Source organism: Theropithecus gelada, chromosome 15 (genome assembly GCF_003255815.1).
Source record: "Theropithecus gelada isolate Dixy chromosome 15, Tgel_1.0, whole genome shotgun sequence".
Classification (NCBI taxonomy): Eukaryota; Metazoa; Chordata; class Mammalia; order Primates; family Cercopithecidae; genus Theropithecus; species Theropithecus gelada.
The window spans coordinates 64,172,587-64,196,605 of NC_037683.1; the positions used below are offsets into that span (position 1 = coordinate 64,172,587).

At 33.6% G+C, this 24,019-nt stretch overlaps 1 protein-coding gene across 3 annotated transcripts in view; it reads right to left on the reverse strand.

Moving 5' to 3' along the window:
* Nucleotides 1-24,019, reverse strand: part of CNTLN (centlein) — a 369,548-nt gene that overhangs the window by 36,366 nt on the left and 309,163 nt on the right. For all 3 annotated transcript variants that reach the window (XM_025360690.1, XM_025360691.1, XM_025360689.1), the window contains exons 19-23: nucleotides 16,486-16,677; nucleotides 11,263-11,360; nucleotides 9,656-9,782; nucleotides 8,180-8,317; nucleotides 7,399-7,584 (exon numbers count right to left, since the gene is read on the reverse strand). In XM_025360690.1, coding sequence (XP_025216475.1) covers nucleotides 7,399-7,584; nucleotides 8,180-8,317; nucleotides 9,656-9,782; nucleotides 11,263-11,360; nucleotides 16,486-16,677 — 741 coding nt within the window. The remainder of the gene's footprint in view (nucleotides 1-7,398; nucleotides 7,585-8,179; nucleotides 8,318-9,655; nucleotides 9,783-11,262; nucleotides 11,361-16,485; nucleotides 16,678-24,019) is intronic.

Sequence of the window (24,019 nt, forward strand, 5' to 3'; positions counted from 1 at the left end):
TTACAATGTTGGTAGAGACTGTCTAGAGACTGAGTATCGATAATGAAGAGGAAAGGTATAAAGACTGAACCCTAGGAAACTCCAACACTTGTGTCTGTCAGGAAGAGAATGAGAACTAGCAAAGAAGGCAGAGAAGATTAGCTAATGTGATAAGGAAAAGTAATACAGTGTAGTAAAGGAAGGCTTTAAAAAAGTGCTTCAAGGAGGAAGGAGTGATCAACAATATCAAATGTTCCCAAGGGTTCAAATAAGAAAAGAACTGAGAACTGAACACAGATGGGGCAATATGGAGGTACTGGTGACTTTGAATAAACTACTTTGGAGGGGTAATAAGATTGAAAGCCTAATTGGAGAAGGTTCAAAACAGAATGGAAGATAAGAAAGTGGGTGGAGAATAGGTATCACTTTTGAGGTGTTTTGCTACATAAAGGAGGAGAAAAATGAGTCAGCAGTTAGAGGAGACACAGAGTCAAATGAAGAGTTTGTTTTTTGTTGTTTTTTTTGTTTGTTTTTGTTTGTTTGTTTTTTGGTAAATGGTGTGTGTTTGCTAATGAAAGTGATCTAATATAGAAGGAATATTGGTGATACAAAGTGTAGGGTTGAAACTACAGAGCCAAAGTCCTTGGGAATATGAGGAGATAAAATCCAGTGTGCAAAGTGAGCTATTAGCTTTGGACAGGCATGCAAATGGTTCATTCCCAGTAACATGAGGGAAGGGACTGTATGTGGGTACAGATTTGGGAGGAATGTGAAAAATAAAGGTAATGAAAAAAGGAGGAAATTATCTCTGGGTTGCTTCTGTTTTCTCAGTGAAAGAAGCAGCTGAGGTTGAGTGGCTAAACAGAGGATGCTGGAGGTTTGAGAAGATAGCAGAATGACTGGGAAACGTGGAGCCTGAATGCACTTGGAACTATGTAATAGGATTATCACATAGTGCTGAGAGCCCACCTGAAGTTCTTGGTGATCTGTTTAAATGAAGATGAATCAGTATGGTTATGTTTTTATTTAATCACATTCACTTCCTTGGGTTCAGGTGGGAAGTAGGCAGAGATTCAAAATAAAGTAGGTTTGAGTTTTTTCCACATAAATATGACAAAGGGACATATGACGAAGCTGAGGATGTATGCAAGAAACTGACTATGATACAACATAGAATCCATGCTGCATGAGGAGAGAAGTAAGGGCACAAGGGGAAGGAGGGTGGTAGTAATTAGTGAAAAAGTGGTAAGGCCAGTGAATTTGAGTTATAATCAGGTCAAAAATTGTTGCACTATGAGCACAAAAAGAAATAGTGGTCAAAGAATAAAATGCTGGAAATGGAGATTTTGGAATTCAGTTATTCGTAATGACAAGCCCAAGGGTAGTGTTTCTTAGTAGGAACATTTTTGGCATTTGGGAAAAATGATAATCTTTCACTGTATGAGATTTTTCTTCCCAATGCAGAACTTTTAACCACCCTGGTTCCTGGGTATTGAATGCTAGCAGCATCTACCAGTCAGTGTAACATAAAGCACACACATACATTTCCAAATGCTCCCTAAGGTAGGTGGTGATCCGTAGTTGAGAACCATAGATCAGGGGTATGATGATGGGAATAATCACTGGAAATGAGGATGCTGAAGAATAGAAAGGGAATATCCAATAGGGGATTAGATGGCTTACATGGATATGAAGTCACCATAAGTCATAACAGAATTGTGTTGGAGACAAAGATAATAATCCGGGTGCTAAGCTGTATGACTAGCATTCTAAAATGAGATACAAATCATTTGGGTGGGTGACTCTAATATGTTCCAATTGGCTTCTGAGATCTATTTGAATATTCATTCCTACATCTTACTCATCCCAACAGAATTTCTAAATAGGTATGAATAATACAGAATTCCAAGATCAACCCTCATGTACCATGTAAGTGTCATTAAAAAGGTACCTAAATGAAGTATAAGCAATGCTAGGTGGCCTACATAATAAGTAGTGTTGTTACTATATGATATATTCCATATACCTTCAATTCCGATGCACTGATTATTAGAAAATAGTATGTTGTTTGGTTGAAATATACTTCATAATGCATGAATGATCATTTTCCCTTCCAAAGTGTATCTTTCACATATAGTAGAGCCTTCACTGTGCTAGGTTCACTGAAATGTTTTACCTTCCACCCATATATCAAAGCTAACTTTTTATTTTTTTAAGATCACACTTTCCTTGGATTTACATGTTGGGTCTCAGCTTTACTTTCCTCTTTTTTAAAATAAATAAATCAGCCTGTTTTCAACACTGGGTGCTACTTCCATCTGGCTTTTATCTTTACTTCCCTCTTATCTGTTACAAAATTGCCTTCTATTACCAATTCAAAATCTGCTCAGTTGCTCTCTGAGCAACTCTAAAGCCCCCAAAGGGCTTTGAAAAATGCTTTAAATTATAATTTGCTAAAAACACTGTAAGTTTTAAAAAGTGTCACTCTACTCATATCAGTTGAATACTGATCCATAGCTAACACTTATTATCAAGGTAAGTAAAAACACTGTATGGCACAAAGTAAGCATTCAACAAATGTTAACTGAATTTCCAAAAACTGATGTCAGCTTTCTTGCAATTCTTGGGATATCATGAGCTAGGAATTATCCCAATATCTGAGGATATTGTCAAAATATGAATGCTTTTTGGATATACATATCAACTTAATTTACTTTACTTTTCAATTACTATAATTTATTGTAACCAGTCACCAATGATGTTTGTGGAAAATACAGTAAGCGATCCCATTTCTGTCTTATTAGATTTAGTTTTCCACTCTTTATCATGAGTCTTTGTCTGTGATACATATAACTTTTAGTTTCACTGAATCATTATGGATTGCTTGGACTTTTTTTAGTAAGATTACATTGTGAGGAAGGTGAAAATTGGTGGCTGAAATACTCTGGGGTCACTATTGCCATCATGGTTTTTGGGATTTAAAAAAATGAATTTTTAAAAAACAGGTTTTTAAACAGCTTTATTGAGATATAATTTACATACTTTAAAGTTTTCCAAATAAGGAAACATTTGTATTATGAAACCTTTCTCTAAACACAGCTGTCATTTCTTTTTTCAGTATAATGACAGGGTGAAAAGAGTTAATTCAAGTTGAATTGTATCACAGACCTATTTATAAATCTTAATTAAGAGAAAAGTGCCAAGTTATTAACAATTGTATGTGTAAAAATAAAATTCTAATGCTACACAAATGTATTTGCTAAAGAAGCAAGAAATTTATATACCAAAAGCATCTTACTGAATCTTACCAAAGCAAGTACATATTGATAATGAAACCATTTATGCTTCCAGCTAAATATTGTTTTTTGGCTGGTATTTATTTCATAGCTAACAAAATCCACTGAAAAGATGGAGCCTGGCATATGACTCTCACATACAGGCACATTAACAAGCCTCTATCACGGCTGAGTCAAACTGAGCAAATACTTCTAGAAATTTCCCTTGTGTGTTTTATTCAGTTATTAGAAGAATTCAAAGCCTCAGCTCTGCCACATATATCCAGCCCAGATGCTCAAAGTACTTGATTTCACCCCAGGGCCAAATTCCATATTCAAGACTAGATCTAGAACAGATGGCCACTCCACCTCTTCCATAATCTGGTTGCGCCCTATGAATAAATGAAAAGACTAAAGGGAACATAGATTCCACAACAGGGCCAGAACAAACATTATTACTATTAATACTACTAATAATATTTATTAAGTACTTTTGTGTACATGACACCCTAACAAGCTCTGCACAGAATGAGTCCTGGTGATCATAATGTTCCATGTAGGTACTATGTGCATTCCTTAACTCTGCTCATTAAGGAATGCACATAGTTCTCACTGTTCACAGAGTTTTCCATTTGAGCGGTGACTATATGTTCAGTACCATTCCTGAAGCAGATATAAACCAATTCCTCAAAAATTTAATGAGCCCTGTTATGTAACAGTACCCTGAAGACAACAAATGACAATGTTCCTTTCCTCAAGTTGGCTTTAATTTATTTGAAACAGAAAGAAAAATATCAGTTTATGATTGTGTTAATGTACATATAATAAATGTTCAGGAGATGAGTCAGAGCCGTACTACTACTGCTATTACTACTACTGATAATAATAGTTGATACTGAGATAGCAATTAGGCACTGTTCTGATCTTTAGCTATGATAACTTATTTAAATCCTCACTTCGCTTATGTTCCATTATTAAACTCATTCTACAGATGGGGAAACTGAGGCACAGAGGATTCAGTCACTATCCTGAAGTCAGAGAGTTAGTAAATGGCAGAGTTGGGCTCTATCAACTACAGAGTTAAAGGGCAGATTCATGACAGAGGAAGGCCCAGAGTTAAATCTGAAGGAGAGAACAAAGAGGGGAAGGCATTTTGGGTGAGAAAGAAAACTTGAGTAAAGGCAGGAATAAGCACAATATGGGTGAAAGAGTAGTGGAAAAGATTAGACTTCAGCAGGATAACACCCAGTTATGGAAGGTCTTAAGTATTTAAACAGGAGGAAGCATTGATCTAATGCACCTAATGTGGTAGTATTTAGGGAGTCATTGATGATATGCTGCTTCAGATGGTGGGTCCTAAGCATTTCTGCCTAGACCTAGAGCCATATGTACAAGGAAAAGAAAGATGATAATCATGCCTTTCTTAAGATCCAAATATCCAGTCTTTGCCATCAATATATGGTTTTGGCATTAATTTACTGGTGGCCCTTTATTTGGCCGGGCGCGGTGGCTCAAGCCTGTAATCCCAACACTTTGGGAGGCAGAGACGGGCGGATCACGAGGTCAGGAGATCGAGACCATCCTGGCTGACACGGTGAAACCCCGTCTCTACTTTAAAAATACAAAAAAACTAGCCGGGCGAGGTGGCGGGCGCCTGTAGTCCCAGCTACTCGGGAGGCTGAGGCAGGAGAATGGCGTGAACCCGGGAGGCGGAGCTTGCAGTGAGCTGAGACCCGGCCACTGCACTCCAGCCTGGGCGGCAGAGCGAGACTCCGTCTCAAAAAAAAAAAAAAAAAAAGTCATGAAACCACAGCAATCCTGAATTTATCTATTAAGACATCTACTCAATATCATTGTTGATGAACAATATGAAGGACTAATGTTACCCTTGAATAATTACAGTTTAGATACTCACTTCATCATTAAATACTATTTATATCATTGGATATAAAGAAAAGTTTCTTGCCGGGCGTGGTGGCTCAAGCCTGTAATCCCAGCACTTTGGGAGGCCGAGACGAGCGGATCATGAGGTCAGGAGATCGAGACCATCCTGGCTAACACGGTGAAACCCCGTCTCTACTAAAAATAGAAAAAAATTAGCCGGGCGCAGTGGCGGGCGCCTGTAGTCCCAGCTACTCGGGAGGCTGAGGCAGGAGAATGGCGTAAACCTGGGAGGCGGAGCTTGCAGTGAGCCGAGATTGTGCCACTGCACTCCAGCCTGGGCGACAGAGCGAGACTCCGTCTCAAAAAAAAAGAGAAAAAAAAGAAAAGTTTCTTAAAGATAATTTTTGCTAAACCACTTTGTATGGAGAAATATACCCATTTACCTTATCATGGAAGTCATGAAGCTTCATCTAGAATATGATAATCAGATATACAGTCATGAAATTAATTTTTCTATTGTGAAAACTGATTCTCATTCATCCTTCTTTTTTAAAGTGCCACATTCAAAGAGTATTTCAAGGAAAAACAATGATTAGCATTTTGAATAAATCTCATAATTATATATTTCATATTTTATATCTTAGCCAAAAGCTCCACAAAATGCTAAGTTGAATATAAAACAAAAACCAAGGTTTATGAAGGTAATACTCATAATAAAAATGGTTCTACCTCATGAGTAAAATAATGACTCTATATATATAGCTTTTATTTTAGTTTCAGGGATACATGTGCAGGTTGGTTCTGTAGATAAATTTTGTGTTGCAGGGGTTTGATGTACATATTATTTCATCACCCAGGCAATAAACATAGTACCCAATAGGTAGTTTTTCAATTCTCACACTCCTCCCACCCTCACCCTCAAGTAGGCCCCAATGTCTATTGTTCTCTTCTTTGTGTCCATGTGCACTCAATGTTTAGCTTCCACTTATAAGTGAGAACATGTGGTGTTAGTTTTTTCTTCATGTGTTAGTTCACTTAGGATAATGACCTCCAGCTCCATTCAAGTTGCTGCAAGGGACTTGATCTCATTCTTCTCTATGGCTGTGTAGTATCCTATGGTGTATATGTACCACAATTTCTTAATCTAGTCTATTGTTGATGGGCATTTAGGTTGATTCCATATCTTTGCTATTGTTAACAGTGCCGCAATGAACATATGCATGCATGTATCTTTATGATAGAAGGATTTCTATTATTTTGGTTATGTACCCAATAATGGGATTGCTGGGTCAAATGGTAGTTCTGTTTTTCACTTTTTGAGAATTTCCAAACTGCTTTCCATAGTGGCTGAACTAATTTACATTCCCACCAGCAGCGTATAAGTCACAATATTTAATGAAAGTGTTCACTATAAGTTAAACAGTGAATTCAACAAGCATTTAGAAAAAATGTTTTGAATCTGGAAAAGGTAAATTACATTTACTAAAATTAATACTTTGCAATCATTTAGGATCCTCAGAGACAGGCATTATTGGCTTGACTTCACACCAGTTGAAATATTCATTAAAAGAGATAAAGGAGATAAAATGTTTTATCAATTCATTTTGTAGATATTTTTAAAATGAGAAAACTCCCAAGGTATCTATGATTTCCAAAGAAGCAAAGTAAGGAATTTCCTCTAAGTGGAGTACTCTTAATAGTGGCATAAAATGTTATTAACTTCTAAGTCTAGGGGAATGAAGGCTTTCTAGGGCTCTTTAGCTTTTAGATAATTTCTAGATAGTACACCTCTGCAGATACTTGAGTTTGTCTTCTCTTTGTTCTGCTTGTCATGTGCCATTCCTCTGCCTATCCCATGTCTTCACAGTTTGTGGCCTGGGCTTCAGATGTCTCTTAGCATCACTGAACACTGAGGAAGTTTCTGGTTGTTCCTGCTTGAACAATTTTCAAAAGGAGAGTAGAGCGGGAATGGCTTAATTCTTTCAACTTAAAACCTGTCCAGATGACTTGACTACTACCATTTCATAACTAAATTGATATTAAGAAAGAAATATTAAGATGGTAGAAAATTTTAAATTCAAACTATAAAAATAAATTCTTTATGCAGGAATTATTAGCAATGTGATAAATAGGGTAGGAGAAGATGTTTTGTGTGTTACGAAAGCAGAAAGAAACTTTATTCCCTAAATCATCTCAAGTAAGCTACTGCCTACTCTGCCTAAAGTAAAGTACAAGTTAGTAAACGACAAGTAATTCTAACCTTCACGAATTTGGTGAACTCTTCCACTTTTTCATTGGCTAACAGCAATGTCTTCTGTGCACCTTCTAGAACCTGTTCACTTTGCAATGCTAATCCTTGAAGCTGCTTAGATGCTGCTGTTTCAATGTCTGCCATTGCAGATTCAGTCTCACTTATTCTTGATACTAGGAGAGTAAGCTTGAGATCCTGCAAAAGATCAGCAGTCATAAAATAAAAGATATTTTATAAACAGATTTGGAAAAGTTAGTTATACATGTCAAATAAGGAAAATATTTTATTATTCTCTCTATATATGTATTTATTATTTGGGTAAAATTAATGATTATTTTCATTAATTTTCAATAAAACATCCTAAGTACACATTCTCATATACTTATCATCAAAATTAGTTTATGATTTTTAAAGATTATAAATAATTAAAAGCATGGAAGCTATTTTAGACCCCCAAAGATGCTCTACATAACATGGAAACATTTAGTTTGAAAGTTTGAGTGGGCCTACAAAATTTATATCTACTTGTATAAATACCAGTGTTCAATAATAGTTTTCATTTCTTAAAAACTATCAAGACAAACAAAACCTGTTTTCTCTAATACAGAAATATCTTTAATGTTAAACAAATGTTTAGTGTTTCATGTAGAGATACAAATCCTCTTTGCACTTATTTGAAGTGTTTAACTAGCTTGTGGTTTGGGGAAGGAAAAAAATCAACAATGTTAACAATGAAACAAACACCATTATATTCCATCTCTAAGCTCAAATTATCTTTTTAAAAGCATACCTTTTTTTCTAACTCCTCTTTAGATTTCTGATACATCTGTTCATACTGTGACTTTTCTTTTACAGCAACATTAAGTCTTTGCTTTAGTGAATCAATTGATATCTTCTTGTTGGAACATTCTTCAGTTAATGTCTTTACCTACATTAAAAGCATAAAGGTAATTATTATTGTTAAAGGCATTCTAGTAATATACTGTATTTGTTCCAGCAGAAACTAAATGAGTGAATGAGTCTACTTCCATTTATTTTCTCATAACGCTATCAAATTCAAGTATTATACTTACAGAACTCATATTATGAATGAAAGTAACAATCCTTAAATCAGTAACAAAACCCAAAATTGCACACAAACTAAATGAATACTGGTATGTATATCCTTGCACCCAATAACACAATATTAATGTTAACTACATATCCATTAATTACTAACTTAAACTTCCTAAGGCAGGAGATGATTGTTCTGATTCTGAAACAAGCCAAGTTATAGTTAACTTTCCATTGTATTCTCTAAAATAAGTATTGCATACCCTTTTTGATGAAATAAAATAATAGTATATACATACATTGCTTATTTATAAGATATATAATATGTATCTCAAAGCATAACAGAAAAAGTAGTTTTTCAGTTTAATGCCACTAAATATAAATGTTACTTACATAAAGATTCCACGGCTATGTAGGAAATTATTATTGAAGTTAAAAAAATAGCAAAATTGAAAGGATAACATTGAAAAAGCCTATAGGAAGTGATTTTAACTTGCACAGCGGCATGGAAGAGAAGAGAAAGAAAATCCATATGGATTCGTCATGCTCATGTAAAAGTTTCTTTCTTAAATCCATTTGACCTAACAGATACTTAAATTTTCATTTTCAACAAGGAAAGTAAAGGAGATGTTCTCTCAGGTGTGCATAACATTTAGTGAATGCCAAAGCACAGGGTGCTTTATGAGTTGTGAAAATAGCATCTTTAAAAAAAAAAACCTTCTAGTTTGGGGTCACATATTACATAACTACTTTAACTACAACTCCCTTTGCAGGTACAACTCCCTTCCCATGTAAAATGCATTAAGGGTATCTAAAAAGAAAGTACATTTTTAAAGAACTTCTGATCGTTATTGGTAATCAAGTTTTCCCTAAGAAATACAAGCTTGATTCTATCACAAGTTATAGTTTTAAATAAAATGAAATACTGAATAAAAAGTAAAAAAGGATCCTAGAAATACTGAGGATTTTTAATCTTCTCATGGGATATTTATAAATAGAAACAGAATGTGTGGCCATATTATGTATGAGGTTTTAGAGACTTGAATTTTAAAATAAATAATGTACTTTCAGAGCAAAGAGTGTTACTTTGTAACAGTAAATACATATCCTATGAATATTTTCTATACGTTTATTAGGACTAAATATTTGTGGTAAGAGAGTAAATACAACAGGATGTGATATTTTTAGTGTCAGTTAAGATAAAAATTGATACCTTTTTATCAAGATTTTGTAACATTTCACTAAAACTCTCATTACTTTCCAAATTCACTTTCTGTCGAAATTTCAAGTCCTCTATCAAATGTCTTTTCATAGTTATATCCCTCTCCATTCGAGACATCCTTGAAAAAAAAAAAGGTAACATCAAGAGTGACAGAAAATACCTTAACAGTGGTGATATCTTACATTTTATCCAATATTATACCTACTGTTAATTTTTAAATGTTATGTGATATTGACACTGTAAATTAGTAAAATGAATTGCATTGGATAAGATATTGTTCTTCTAATATTTTGAGCACTTGTAAAATCTATAGTTGTGACTTGGTAATTATACAATTACATATATGTATTAAAACAAAAATATAAGAAATGAAAAAAATTAATAACACTTATGAAAACTTAGAGCTATTTCATTTAAATCACATTTTTACATTGCTGTAAAAAATCAAAGTGATATATAAAGATAATCAAAAGCATAACAATAAGAAAAAATCTAATACTTCAATAAACAAATGTAAACTCTTGTAATGAAACTAAATTAGCCATAATATCTTCTAATTTAATATAATTTGAGATTCAATCCACACATCTGTTTAGCACAGTTGATGAAATATTAAGTATAAAATGGTAGATGCTGTGAGAACCACTACTGCTGCTGCTGCTGCTGCTGCTACTGCTACTAAAATAAGAATGACAATAGCTAACATGTATCGAAGACTTACAATGTTCCAGTCACTGTTGTAAGTGCTTTACGTGTATTAGCTCATTTATTCCTCAAAAGAACCTAATTTAATATTATTGAATTTAGGCATAGGCCTAGTAGGTAGGGAAGCCAGAATTCAAAGAGTGTTAATTGAGAGCCCTGTTAAACAATAAGCAAGACTTACTCTTAATAAATAAACTTCAAAATATTATCAGTTAAAAAATTAACCAATCTTTTTGTCTAAGACTTTTATCTACTCATATCACTTCTAAGTGCTCTTCACTTATAATGAGGTCTACAGGTGTGTTTGTGAGATACCTATATCTTAAATGTATCAGAGACAACTGGAATTCTATCTAAACACCTTACTATTTCTAAGCAATAGTGTAGCTCTGAAAGATACAGAATGAAAATAATTTTGATTCAGTGGGATACAGCATTTAAAATCTTTTTACTGATAAACACAAAAAGTACAAACTTTCATAACCTCCAGTTATTTTAAACACAAACAAAACTTTCCTTTTTATACCTTAGCTTCATAAGTTTAGGCATTAAATCCAATACAAATACTAATCTATATATTTGGGGGGGGTCAAATAACTGCCACATTGTAAAGTTTTTCATTCATAGTCTTGAAGCCATTAATTTGTATTTATTCAAAATTAAATATGTTTAATAAGGGAAATTTAACTTAATCCTTATTCTAATAAAAAAACTAAATAGCTTGCCATTAATCATGCTATACATAGTATTCCTTAAACTTTCATCTTATGTAGGTTTAAATATGAACTAGGGAAGGAAAACATTAACATTAGCAGTTTCTTAGGGTACGTTTAATAGAATTGGATGCCACTAGGTGGCACCAAATACAATGGCTAGAAATACAAAGACCATACTTTTCATGCATTTCCTTTATGTGTTCTTCTTTTGCTAGGAGTTCAAATTTCAAAGACTTCACATTTGATGACTGTTTAGTGAGTTCATTAGTTGCATTCTAGATTAAAAATAGAAATAAATTTAAATATATCTTTCAACCTTGGTCTAAAGCAGCATAAAAATAAGTGCCATTCTAAAAAAGAAGAATACATTTACAATAATTATGGTAAACAATAATTAAAATGAATATTTTAATATTTTAAATGCTTTATTTTATATGCTCTAATAGAAATACTATAGTAATACTAAAACTTTTATATAACATGCCAAACTATAGAGGAACACAATCATGTAAGAATAGCAAAGAGTATGTATCCAAAATACATTTACAGGAAATGTGAATTGTCCTAGTATAATGTAAATATGTGAATAATTAAGAATTTTAATGATTTAAAAAGATCACTTAAAACAAATACTGGATTTACTAACATCTTAGACTAACTATGGTCACAAATGCTTTGCTGCTCATCAAGCAGGGGAATCCATTTCCCAACCCTCTGAATGTAGTCTGGCTTGTGACTTGCTTTGCCCAAAAGAATGCAGCAGAAATGAATTGTGTAAATTTCAGTTCCCAGGCCTTAAAGCTTTATGGCTTCTCTCTTTGCCTTCTTGGAATGCTGCTCCAGGATCACCTTGCAGTTGATGTATCATGTGGAAGTGTACCAAGACACTACAGCTGACAGGTAGTAGATCAATTGTCCGATCTATGAGTGAGGCTATTTTGTATCTTCCAACTAGGGAAACCTTCGGTTTGAAAAAATCCAGGGATATGAGGTTGCCCAGAAGAGACCAACAAAAGAACTTCCCAGTCAACCAACAAAATTGTAAGAAATAATAAACTGTTGTTTTAAGCCACGATACTTTGGGATAGTTTGTTAGAGAATAATGATAACTGATAGAAAACCTCATGAATACTCAATCCTTCTTTACTTTAAGTTATTAATAACACTACTTATTAAATTATTTATAAACAATTATTAGTTTTTCAAAGCAAAACAGTTCTGTGGTATTTGTTGTCAGTACAGCCTAGGAACCAGAGGTGATAACTACAGTGTTAGAACACCTTTCAATTTTGACTCTAGTTCCAACTAAATGTATAATCTAAGACATCACTTAGTCTTTTCAGTACTTTAGTTTTTCCACATTCAAGATAATGTTGACATACTCACATTAATCCATTTGTTAAGTTTTAAAAGTATTAAATGAATATAAATAAAATATAATAGCTGTTAAAATATTTGGAGTAGTTATTTAGCTAATATTTCTAAACTACAATAAATTGTTTCTATTAGAACTATTCCTAGATTTGGATGTTTGACTCATGCTAAAAATAATTTGAGTTTGAAAAGATGAAACTTTAGTTACCCAAGGTAAATGTAATTCATCAGACTGACTTTAAATATCTCATGGATATAACATACAAATAGAACATTTGAAATAATTTTAATTTTTACATGAAATGTTAATTTTTCTTAAAAACTCAAAGCTACTTCAGCATGGCAACTCTTTTGAATGTTATGTTTTGATCAAATGTGTGTGTAATGCAATCAAAATTTATACCATAGTTTGCATGTTTACAGTGATGTACAGTATCTTATTTCCAGCACTGCTTGAATATGTTCCACACTAGTCAATTTATCAAATAATTGAAGCGTTTGCTTTAATCATTAATTTTCAATTCTTTCTCTGATGATTGTTCATTCAGTTAGAAATATGAACATCCATGATTATGCTAAGCTAATAGTGATATGTTAATATAGTGATATTATATTATAAATATTATCACTATAAATTATATATGATATACTAATACGTATTATATTATCACTATACTATAATATAGTGATGGTTTTAGGGACTACTGTGATATAAATGTCTACTTATCCCTCCTCTAAATGGTCCCAGACTGTGCTTTTCTAATTTTGTATTTACCTTAACATTTTCATATTGCCTTTTTTTTTCCTGTCAATCTGTTGGTTGTAATTTTTTGCTTGTGTCATTATTCCTGCCTAAAAACAATCATCCTTCCCCTTAATATGCATACTTCTAGCGTGCTGCACTGAAGGTGTTTTCTGCTAAGAAGTAAAATAAACTTAGAATTGTATTTAAAATAAAAGATACAGGCAGTAAATAAAGTCTGAGAGTATCTTCAATGGAATGAATTAAGTGGATATTAAGATAACTGGTTGATTCTTTTCTGCTTTTAGACTTAAGGCTGTATTTTATGTGGCTGAAAATACTGTTAACTCTGACTTGGAGAATTGAGAGAAAAGCAATTTATAATAAATAAAACGCCAGGTTGAGATACACTTTTGCCAAGATCTCTAAATCTAACAGCTATTTCATTTGATCCTCAAAAATTTTTATCAGATGGGTAGAAAGGTATCTCTGCTTTAGACCTCTAGAAAAGTTAAGTAATTTCCTTGACCAGGTTGACGAGAAGTTAATGGCCAAAAATTGATTGAAACCCAGGTCTTTTGTCCCTTTTCCATTCCCTACTACACAATATTTATCTGTAACATGACTTAAAATCTGGTGTAAAACATATACATCAAAAATGTCACAATGGTAAAAAGTCATCCCTGTTACAGCTTTCCTATACAAAGCTTATTGAATATTTTTTTAAAATTTGCATAGTATAATGATTAGGAGCATGGACTATGGAGCCAGATGGTTAGAGTTCTAATCTCAGCTCTATATGCAGTACCTGTGTGATCTTGCACAAGTAACTTACTCTTTCTGTGTCTCAGTTTTCTCAACTGTAAATGAACCACAGACATCAGAAAAACATATATAAAATTACACAGAAAAGTGTAATATTAACTGCATAGTACAGAAAAGGTGTGTATAAACCTTTAGTATATTCGAATCTAGCCAATTTTCTCAATTAAGTCTAAAAACATTAAGCATAAAATAAGCTACTTATTTAAAAATCACTATATTATCAGTTTGATATCTGGAATGAGCCAAATTCTATTTCTTCTAAACAAATTAGTATGTTGAAGTTCTCACTGAACCTCCAGTACATTAGAATGTGACTGTATTTGGAGATAAGGCCTTTAAACAGATAATTCAGGTAAAATGAGGTTATTAGGGTGGAATCTAATTCAGTCTGAGCGGTGTCTTTATAAGCAGGGAAATTAGGACACAAAGACACATAGAGGGAAGACCATGTAAAGACACAGGGAGAAGACAGCCATCTACAAACCGAGGAGAGAGGCCTCAACAGAAATGAAACCTGTTGACACCTTGATCTTAGACTTCCAGCCTTTAGAACTGTGAGAATAATATATACGTTCACTGTTTAAGACAACCGGTCTGTGGTATTTTGTTATGGAATCTCTACAAACCAGAATCAAAACAAAAATTTTTAGTAGTAGAGAGTATTATATACTTAAAGATACTTGGTCTTCTAGGAAATTTCTATATGAAAATACGAAACAAAACAAAAGTAAAAATTTATCCTTTCTGTCCCTATGCAGTTTGGTCAGTGTTCCAAGACTCTAGGTTAGATTATGGACAATCAATTCAAACTAATTGCTTTAGTTCTCTTTCTGATTCATACATTCCTCCAAACCAAGAGAGAGACCTGTACGTGGGTAAAAGCTTACACCATGAAAAATCATAATACAAAGAACTTACAGACATTCATATAGATCTATTATTACCAAAAATTATTAGACCATTTGTAGTAAGTAAAATAAGTAAAATATAAATCAATGAAAAACTGTTTATGTAAAAATCATAAATTATGATTTATGTATAAATCAACTTAAAACTATGTCTTCTAGAAGTCAGATTAGACAATACTGGATCTAGCAATCTATTTTATCTTGGTGAAAAACAAAGTTAGAATCATGAGGACTTAAATACACGAAGAATCACAGAAGTAAGAATTAAAGTCTATGTGATAGATAAGATCAAGGAATATCTCAATGATTTTATCTTCTCTATATGAAACCTTAACACTGAAATGTTCAGTTTACACATTTTATCCCTCATTTTCAGAGACACATTTTAAGGTTCATGCCCCAAAATTGCATAACACTTTTTCCCTCACATTTCTAATATTTTATAAGTTATTTAAGATTATAAAATGTTGTGACTGACCCAAGTTTTACACATAAAAACCGTCTAAAGAAGATGGTATTCAAGAAGAATCCCAATGCTAGTTTGTATATTTGGTTACTATTAATAAAGCAAATTATTTTCAAGCAATAATAAACTCATTTATTTTAAGTTTTATCCTATTTATCCTATGAGTAAATCTGCACTAAAAGATATATTATTGAAGGGTGCACATACCCTATTTGGGATTGAAAACAATGACGAGTCTATTTGACATTTCAACATAGTATTCCAGTACCCTCCTAACAGGGATGATTATTCCATTTCTAATATACTCTGTGTATTTACAATCAGGATTTTCTTTCTAGTGACTCACATTATAGCAATGGTCCCATATACACTGCCCTTTTTAGCTTCTAGCTAGCAACCCTCACTGAAGAAAATATTTAAATATGTGAGGAATAAATGGGCTTAAGAAGCATGAAAATGAACTTTCCAATTAAAACTCACTCACAAATCCTATTTCTTACAAGGGAATTCTACTTAAACTAAGGACAGCCTTACTTTTAAGTTGCTGACAGTTTTGCTTGGTCTTAGATTCTTTTTTTTTTTTTTCCTCTCATTGCTTTTTTTCTACATACTTCCTACTATTTTAATTTGGTTGTTGGTTGGAGACAGAGAAGGAGGAGATAAGCGGGAGGGAGAAGAAGCAGAGAGCAAAAGTGGGTTGGTTTCACTCTCAAGTTTAACTTGCTGGAAGTATGCAGAGAAAAGCAATTCTATTTATGTTGACATATTACATGTCTGAAAGGATTCTGTTTAGCTGGAGGGAGGCATGGGGGCAGAAAGAAGTATTAGAGTAGCAGATATCGGCCAGTTTACATCAGCTCCTAAATTAGGATTTCATGATGTCTTGTCTTTTTCAGAGAATGGTAGTATTCATTATCAGATAAGAATCTACCGGGCTAAAAATTAATGATGATGGCAATATTAATAATTTTGGATTATCTATACTATAATTTACCTTTATTAGAAAAAATTAGTGTTCATATAAATATGTCTTGCAGGATTCAAGCATAATACATGTTTTCATGCTTACTAAACTTTATAATCACCTTTAATTTACACTGTAATTGCTTCATTTCCAAATCCATGCTCCTTGAAGGACCAAGTGATGTAACTTGTATCCGTGGAAATGTTACTTGGGAAACTTCTTCTGCCAAACTTGTGATTTCAGATGAGGACTCCAATTTCTTTAGTAAATCTTCTTTTTCTTTCCGAAGCCCAGCCAAATCCAAATTTAGCTTCTTTTTTAAAAAAAAGAAAATAAATATAAATATATTATAAAAGTAACTACATTTAATCTAATAATTATCAGCATAAAAGTCTACAGCTAGGAAAATATTAAAGAGAACTGAAATTAATTATAGTTATTATACGAACTTTACAAAAATCTTAACCTCTATTAGATTTTGCTTATAGTAGTAGGGCTTGCAAAGTTAAAACAAAGTGAACCAGCTGTACTCAATATCTTTTGGTTGGCTGGTCCTGACTGATGATGCACTATTTCTTTACCTTCACACATAAATGGGTGAGCCAGAGATTCACATATTTGATAACCTCGACTTCAGGGCTGATGTAGTACTTAACTGGGAAAAGCCAAGCTGGAGCAGGACAGGATAACAGATGTTAGCTGTTTATTCCACTGGGTAGGTCTTACCATCCTATATAGCAGCCAAAATGCTTCTCATTTAGCAACATAAATGTTAAGTCCAATTAGCAGACGAGGCTTGTTAGAGATTTAGTTCAAATAAATAGCGTGCAAACAAACTCGCTCAGTTTTATGCACTTGATTGATTGTTGAAAGGTCCTTTTTCTAATGTTGAGGTAGAAATGCACTAAACTCCTTACATTTTGAATTTTTAATAGCATAAACATTTTGCTAAATGATATAATAGTAATGTTCTTATGAAGGAGTGTAAAAGAAACCATCTTAATGTTAGCCCTTCTCATTCACCAATCTATAGTCAGCAGAATGTCACCAAACTATAATGGCATAACAACTCAGAGCTGCTTAAGAGGGTATTTGCATTACTATTTTATTATTCCAAAGAAGCTTATAATGTGGTACCTTAACATAAGGTACAATTAGACAAAATGATACTGAAATCTCTCAGAGGGGGAAAAATTTTTCTTTGTTAAAAATTCCAATTAGAAATAGCAAAAGATGTAGCTAAAGTGTACAGTAAGATGAACATGAAACATGTTACTTAAGTATTAACACTATATTTAAAACACAATTTCTAGAAACTATACCATCATTATATATGTATTTGTATATGTAAGTGCATATTATTAAATATGAATATTTAAGATCATGGATTCAAAACTAGAACTTGATATACTTCAGATTAAACTATGTTCTGGCAACATAAAAAGTATGCTGTGGTGAAAAAAACTATTTGGCTATATTTTACCTTATAATCTAAAAGCATGGTTCTATAGAATTTTAGGAAATTGTTTATGAAATTTGTTCATGAGTTGTCCCAAAAGAACCTAATAATTAATATCTAATAGTAAACTCTTAGTTTCCTTAAACTGGAAATCTTCCTGTCTAATATTCAAGCTTGAATCCATCTCCCTCCCTGTTTATTCATTCCCTATGTCCAATCAATTGTCAGGTTCTGCAAATTACATAGTGTTTCTCATTTTCATTCCTTTCAGCCACTCTCTTAAATGCAAACCCTCATTATCTCATTAAGACTATTACAATAACCCTCTCTCTGCCGTCACCCTTTCCCTACCTTCATTCCACCTTTTATACAACTTCCTAAAACAACACTGACCAGTTATTCCCTTAATCAAAGCCCTTCATGGGTTCTTCATTCCAATAGAATAAAGCTCAAATGTTTGTGGATAATAAGGCTCTCTAAGCTTAGGCTTCAATTTGTGTTGCTGTCAGGCATCATATGAAGCCAAACCTGCCTGCCATTCCCCAAACCTGCCTGCCATTTTTACATGGATGACTCTACACATGGTGTTTCTTTCTGCTGAAATCTGTCTCATCTTTAAAGGGCAGCTTAGTATTCCTCCTTCATGAAGACTTCTTTGTTCCTTTCTTCTTACTGGAATACTTAGGCGGCTTCTCTCATTTGTTATACTTGTATGCCACCAGATTTCTGTCTAATCTTTCTACCTGGCAGATCCTGAAACTATAAATGTGCCTCCACTGAGGAAAGATCAAGTCAATAAATACATTCTTCTAAAAGACATGCATACGTAACTTTCAACTTCAATTTAACAATATAAAAATGTATTAAATGAAGAAAAACTGAAATTACAGAGGCAGTAAACTAAATGACTTGTACTTTATTAAAATATAATATTTTGATTAAACAATATTTAAAATCTACAATCTTGAAAACATATTTCCGCTGTTAGTTATATATGCATAGAAATGCTACGCAGCATCTGTTGAAAAACAGGAAATATGTAAATCACACATTCCATCAGTTTGGAAACCTTTGGTTCTCCTTAGCATTGTGGACAAATAACTGGAGCTCTCTTATTAACTTCTCTCATTTTAAAAATTCTACTTCTTACTGAGAAAGCTATAGATGAGAAAAAATGTATAAATAACTTTCTTTTGCTTACATTTGCTGTAGGCTGTGAGACAACTTTTGTGGGTGACCTTGTTAGAAAGAGACTGTGCCATAAAAATCTACCAATAAATTAAGATTACTCTTAAAATTGTGAGTTTTCTTGTTTATTAGCAGCATGATTCCTATTTCTCTACTATTGCCTTTCCATCTTCAAGCAAATATTTATAAGCATTTAAGTCACATTATGTTAAGAACAAGTGATAACAAAACACACATGGAAGAATCATAATTTCTGGATTCATATTCTCTGGGTCTACTGCTTACCAGCTGAGTGAGCTTGCACAAACACATGGCTTTGTTTCCTCATTTTAAAAAGAGACAGTGGTTGTCTACCTAACAAAGGTGATCTTGAGGACAGAATCTTAAAACGTCTGTGATTGCAAGTAGTAGATGTTCATTGTCAGCATTGTTATCTTGTGGTAAAGGCTACTAATAGTGTCTGAGAAGTGTTAAAGGCTGAGGAGCTAGATTAATAAAACTTTAACATGTATATACATAATAACCTGGTAATTTCTCTCATGACAGAAACTTTAGTTTGTCTTAAGTCATAGTTACTTGTTTGACTAGAATCAATCTAGGATCCCTCCTACACTACTACACAGGTATTGAAGGCAGATATGCTCCTCTGACTCTATATCCGCAGCAGTGCAATCCATCTATAGTCTCCCAAACATCTATTTCAATTTAAGAGTTGACTTCAATAAGAATAAGTACTGAGATTCGTATTGATTTACGTGTAGTCAATTATTTCTAACCAAAGGTTATAAAATAGAACTTAACACTATAAAATTTTTAAACTAGACACTATCTATTAATAATTTATTTAAATTTAACATTGAGGAAGCATAAATCCCTGAAAAGGAGAGAACTCTCTAAGCGACTGTAAGAAGAAATAAGAATGTACTGAAAAACTTATTCTTCAGTATAATATCCTGTGGTAGACACAATTCTCAGATGACATGCTCTGGTACAATACCCTCCCCTTGTATGGGACCCAGAAATATGATAGGTTGTCATTCCCATGATTACATTATGTTATATGCAAAGAGAATTCTGTAGGTGTAATTAGGGTCAGGGTCCCTAATCAAGTTTCTGAGAGCTAATCAAAAGCAAGCTTTTCTTGGCTGGTCCTGACCTAATCAGATGAGCCCTTTCAAAGAAGGCCAGAGGCATTCTCTGAGGTCAGGGAGATTCCCCTGCTGGCTTTAAAGAAGTAAGTTGCCATGTTATGAAAGGAGCTACAAGACAAGACCTAAGGGAGGCCTCAATGAGCTGAGAATGATCCTTGGCTGTCAGCCAGCAAGCCACAGACCTCAGTCCTATACCCACAAGGAACTGAATTTTTCAAAAAAGGCAGCCTGGCTGACACACTGATTGCAACCTTGCCACATTCTGAGCAGAGCACCCCACTAGGCTGTATCAGACTCCTGACCCAATGACACTGTGAGGTAATGAATGCATATGTTTTTTCTCAGCTGCTAAATTTGTGTTTTGTAGCACAGAAAATTAATATGGGTCCTGATATTTTTTACATCAGTGCCTTTCTAGAATCTACTTCTTGTTATCTTACTGCCACTCTGTCCCATCTCAATTTAGTCTCCCAAACCCCACAGTGTGTAGAGTTTATATAATATTCTCACTCTGGATTAATTTTTTTTTCTTTATCCATAATTTTGTATTCATTTTATTTATTCAATTGCTTTACAAATTGTCCCATTTTCTTTTCAGACAAGGTCTTGCTCTATTGCCCAGGCTGGAGTACAGTGGTTTAATCATAGCTCACTACAGCCTCAAACTCTTGGGTTCAAGGGATCCTCCTGCCTCAGCCTCCTGAGTAGCAGGGACTACAGTGAGTAAAAATACCCAGCTAATTTTTAAATTTTTTTGTAGATATGGGATCTTGCTGTGTTGCCCAGCCTGGTCTTGAACTCATGGCCTCAAGCAATCCTCCCGCCTCGGCCTCTCAAAATGCTTGGATTATAGTCATAAGCCACTGTGCCTGACCCCCATTTTCCTTTTAATTTTTTTTGTTCTTTTTCAGTTTATTTTTATGTTCCATTTTCTATGCTAGAAATATAAATTGCCTCTACCAGATCTGCATTTTGTAGTTTAACTGACAAGCAAAAAGCCTCTGGCCAGAAGCTTTTGTTTGGTGCTCTCAACTGTAACTGTAGAATCCTATGAATAGGGTAAATTAGTCTCCGCTGGCCTATTTTCCCTTATTTTCTTATATGGGATTTCATTCACAAACTGCTTTCATTCATGGCACCAACTTGACATTTGCTGGCAGATTTAGATATGGAGTACCTAGATTCAGAACCTGATTCAATACCTATCATTTATTCTTTTTACACATACTATGTAGTTAGCACTATGCTAGTTCTCTGTTTTCAGTAAGAAAAAGGTTATAAATAATCCTTGCCTTTAGGTAGCTACTGGTCTGTAATCCAGAAATACGTAACAATAAACTATAGTAAGTGCTATAAAGAAACAAAACGGGAAGCTGAGGGAACTGCTGCTACCTTCAATTCCTGTCTGGTAAATGCTGACTAGAGCCTGTTTCCCTCCCCATATTCCCCTGATTTGTTCTGTAAAATGTGATCTAGAAGCTAAGTACAGCATTGAATGTACTAGCTTAGATCTATGACCACTCTGCTTTCCAACTTTTACTCAAGAGAAGATAGTTGCCAAATCACTGGTCAGTAAACTGGGGGCAGTCTGAGGACATCAGGCATCCCTTCTCCATCAGGGAGACCTGGTAAACATTTTAATGTTCAGGAACGAACTATCAGAAAAAATAAAACAAGGCCCTTGGAAAATATTCTTCAGGCCCCATAATGAGAAATAAAGGGCTTAGAAAAAAAGCTGAGAAAATCATTTCCCTAATTACTCCCAAAACAATATATTTTTAGATACTCTCTGATCTTCATGTCTCGGAAGAATAAAATACTCAATATCTGCCTATTCAACGAACATGTTGCTAGTTGTAGCACATGCAAAGAAAATGCTATTGGGTATCCAACCAGTTCAGAAGCAGTGCTCCAAGGGAAACGAATGGGATCGGGTATAGCTCTTCACTTCTAAAATGAAAATGATTCTGACCTACGGTTTTTTTCTGGACAATATCCATCCTACAGCATTCAAAGACATAGTTCAGTCTTTCCCATTTGTTTTTTACCACTGGATTAAAAATTTAAAGTAACGAACCATTTAAAAAATTTGGAAATAGTTGGGATAGTAGAGTCTGAAACATAAAGACACAAAATTCTAGAAAATACAGCCAAACATGAGGTGGAATGCCAGAGACACTGGATCAGAGTTTCTGGGAGGTCTATGCAGGAAATAGCTGGTGGCCAAAGAACACTTTGCAGTCCATGCTGGAGTAACGGTGAGAAGCTCAATATTGAAAAAGGTGAATCAGTAACCAGAGTAAAAAGTGAGGCTTAGTTGCCATCTATAACAGTAATGTACTCTCCATGTTTTCTTTCTCCTTTTGAAAGCCAAAAGGCTTGACAATCCAAGTAGAGAAAAGCAATCATTAAACGAGAATGATCTGTTTCCAATAACTTCTCCAAAATATCTCATCTTAAATTATGCTTAGGACTGACTTAAGACTATTTAATGTTGAATACAGAAATAAGTTCATTTACATTCTCACAATCTGATTATTTCGATTCATAATTAAGTAGAGGCAGCAATTTTAAAATCTTATTGTGTTTTTAAAAAATTACAACATAAATTACGTTACCAGAATGTAAATAAATGAGACTGGAGAGAAAATTCTAATTGAATGGGATATATGTAAATTCTATAGGCAAGAACGCCCTAGAAAGTCACCATAATTTTAATGATATTCTCCCTCCTGTGAATAGAATCAATGTTCTTTTATTGAGAATATTATACTTTTAAAGGGGATAAAATGGAAAGAAATAAAATTCTGTATGTTGTCCAGGTATAGGACTAAATTCACAGTCAATTAAAATGTATGAGTTATCAAGACAATGCCATCATTTTCTATGTCACTAACAAATATTTTCCATATAAGACTTATTTAAAAAGGTAAATAGTTCAGATTAATAACTTCCAAGTTTAGTAACAAGACTTTTAAATTTAAAACATTAATTTTCTTTTGTTACGATACTTGAGATCACCAAGAGAAAGAATTAAAAAATAAAAACCAATAACCAAAAAAAGATCTTAGGCTGAGACGTAATTATTTATGTAACAAAATTTCTTATGAAAAATCCACTAAGTTACTGCATCACTCATTTATAAACTATTTTCTGACAACTGCAGTTATGAAAGGGCTATACTGTGTTTCACAAAATGTCAAGCAAATGAAGGTAATATAGAGGACTTTTCACCAATGCTTTTGCTAGTAGTTAGACTTCAGTAGCCTTTAGAGACCATTAAGTACCTTTTGGCTAATTGGCCAATGGTAGATTAATCTTCTTTTTATTCTAGCAACACTATTTTAACACCCTTACACTCTGTCAATGCACAGTCTGAATGACAAAATAATATTGTGCATGAATAATAAGCAGAAAAGTTAAATTAACATTTCATGTTTCACATGCCATACACAGGTGTCAGAAGAACTTCCTTTTTTAAGTCACTGACATTCAACTTTTTTAAACAATCTCATGTTGACATCTTATTGAGGTGAATCTTCCTAATTACTGCTAATTGCCTATCAAGAAAAAAACCTCTTTTCATGAAGTGTAGTTGTCTGGTACAGATGAACCCAGCTCCAGTGTGCACATTAAAGACAAAACATGACACTTAAAGTGCTACTTTGTTATAAGGTCATACTAAATATGGTTTGCAATTAACAAAGCAGTTTTTTTATGGGTCTGAAAATGCCAATCTGTCTTGATGTGTTCAAATTAGGTTCTATCAGAGAAATATGGATATCCGCATATGGATAAGAGATATGCTACTCTCAATAACATTTACAAGGAGTTAAATTAATTCAATGCCCTTATAC